The sequence below is a fragment of the Puntigrus tetrazona genome, unplaced genomic scaffold (assembly GCF_018831695.1).
Source record: "Puntigrus tetrazona isolate hp1 unplaced genomic scaffold, ASM1883169v1 S000001016, whole genome shotgun sequence".
NCBI lineage: Eukaryota > Metazoa > Chordata > Actinopteri > Cypriniformes > Cyprinidae > Puntigrus > Puntigrus tetrazona.
In genome coordinates, this window is record NW_025048608.1 from 1 (window position 1) to 848 (window position 848).

The 848-nt window shown below is 37.4% G+C and overlaps 1 protein-coding gene across 1 annotated transcript; it reads right to left on the bottom strand.

Annotated features, from left to right (window-relative positions):
* Nucleotides 1-8: 8 nt before the first annotated feature.
* LOC122340410 (gastrula zinc finger protein XlCGF49.1-like) lies at nt 9-595 on the bottom strand (the record flags this gene model as incomplete). The annotated part of the gene is made up of 1 exon (XM_043234027.1): nt 9-595. A coding segment is annotated over exon 1 (542 nt), but the record flags the coding sequence as incomplete, so codon positions are not given.
* Nucleotides 596-848: the final 253 nt, after the last annotated feature.

Below are 848 nucleotides of genomic sequence, written 5' to 3' on the forward strand. Positions count from 1 at the left end.
ACATGAACGGCTTCTCTCCGATGTGGATCCTCATGTGACGCTGACAGTTTGTTTTTCCCGAGAACCTCTTTCCACACTGTACACACATGAATGGTTTCTCTCCAGTGTGAACCCTCAAGTGAAGCTCAAGACTTTGCTTGGTTGAGAATCGCTTTTCACACCGATCACAAGTAAAGGGCTTTTCTCCAGTGTGGATCCTCATGTGAATCTTAAGGTACGCCGAATCCACGAAACTGTTCCCACATTGATCACATGTAAACGGTTTCTCTCCGGTGTGGATTTTCATGTGTCTTTTATGTTTCCACTTGTCCATGAAACTCTTTCCACACTGGACACACACGAATGGCTTCTCTCCAGCGTGGATCCTCATGTGGATCTCAAGACTTGATTCACGTTTGAAGCTCTTCCCGCACTGAGCGCAGGTGAAAGTTTTCTCGGCTCTTCTTTTCTTTGAAAATGTCTTTTTAGCCTTTGAGTGACTGAAAGGTTTTTCTCCAGGTTTGTCATGATGTTCCTCACGCAGATCTTCACTCTCCTTGTTCTCCTCCATCGGCTCTGTAGCAAAACAAAAAAAATTAAATTCAGAATATTAAAATAAAACCGTCACATAGGTTTTAATATTTAGTTTGACAAACTTAGAGTACAAGAGAAATTGTTAATATTTTAAATATTTTTCTAAGCTGTAATGAACAAATGCTACTTCCACATCTCAAAATACAGCTGTTATTTAAAAAAAAAATATATACTTTATTACTTTTGTAATTCATTTATTTTACTGTTTTTCCACAATGTACAATAATAATACATTTGTCAATGAGATAAATTAACTGTTAATTTAGGTTTCAACT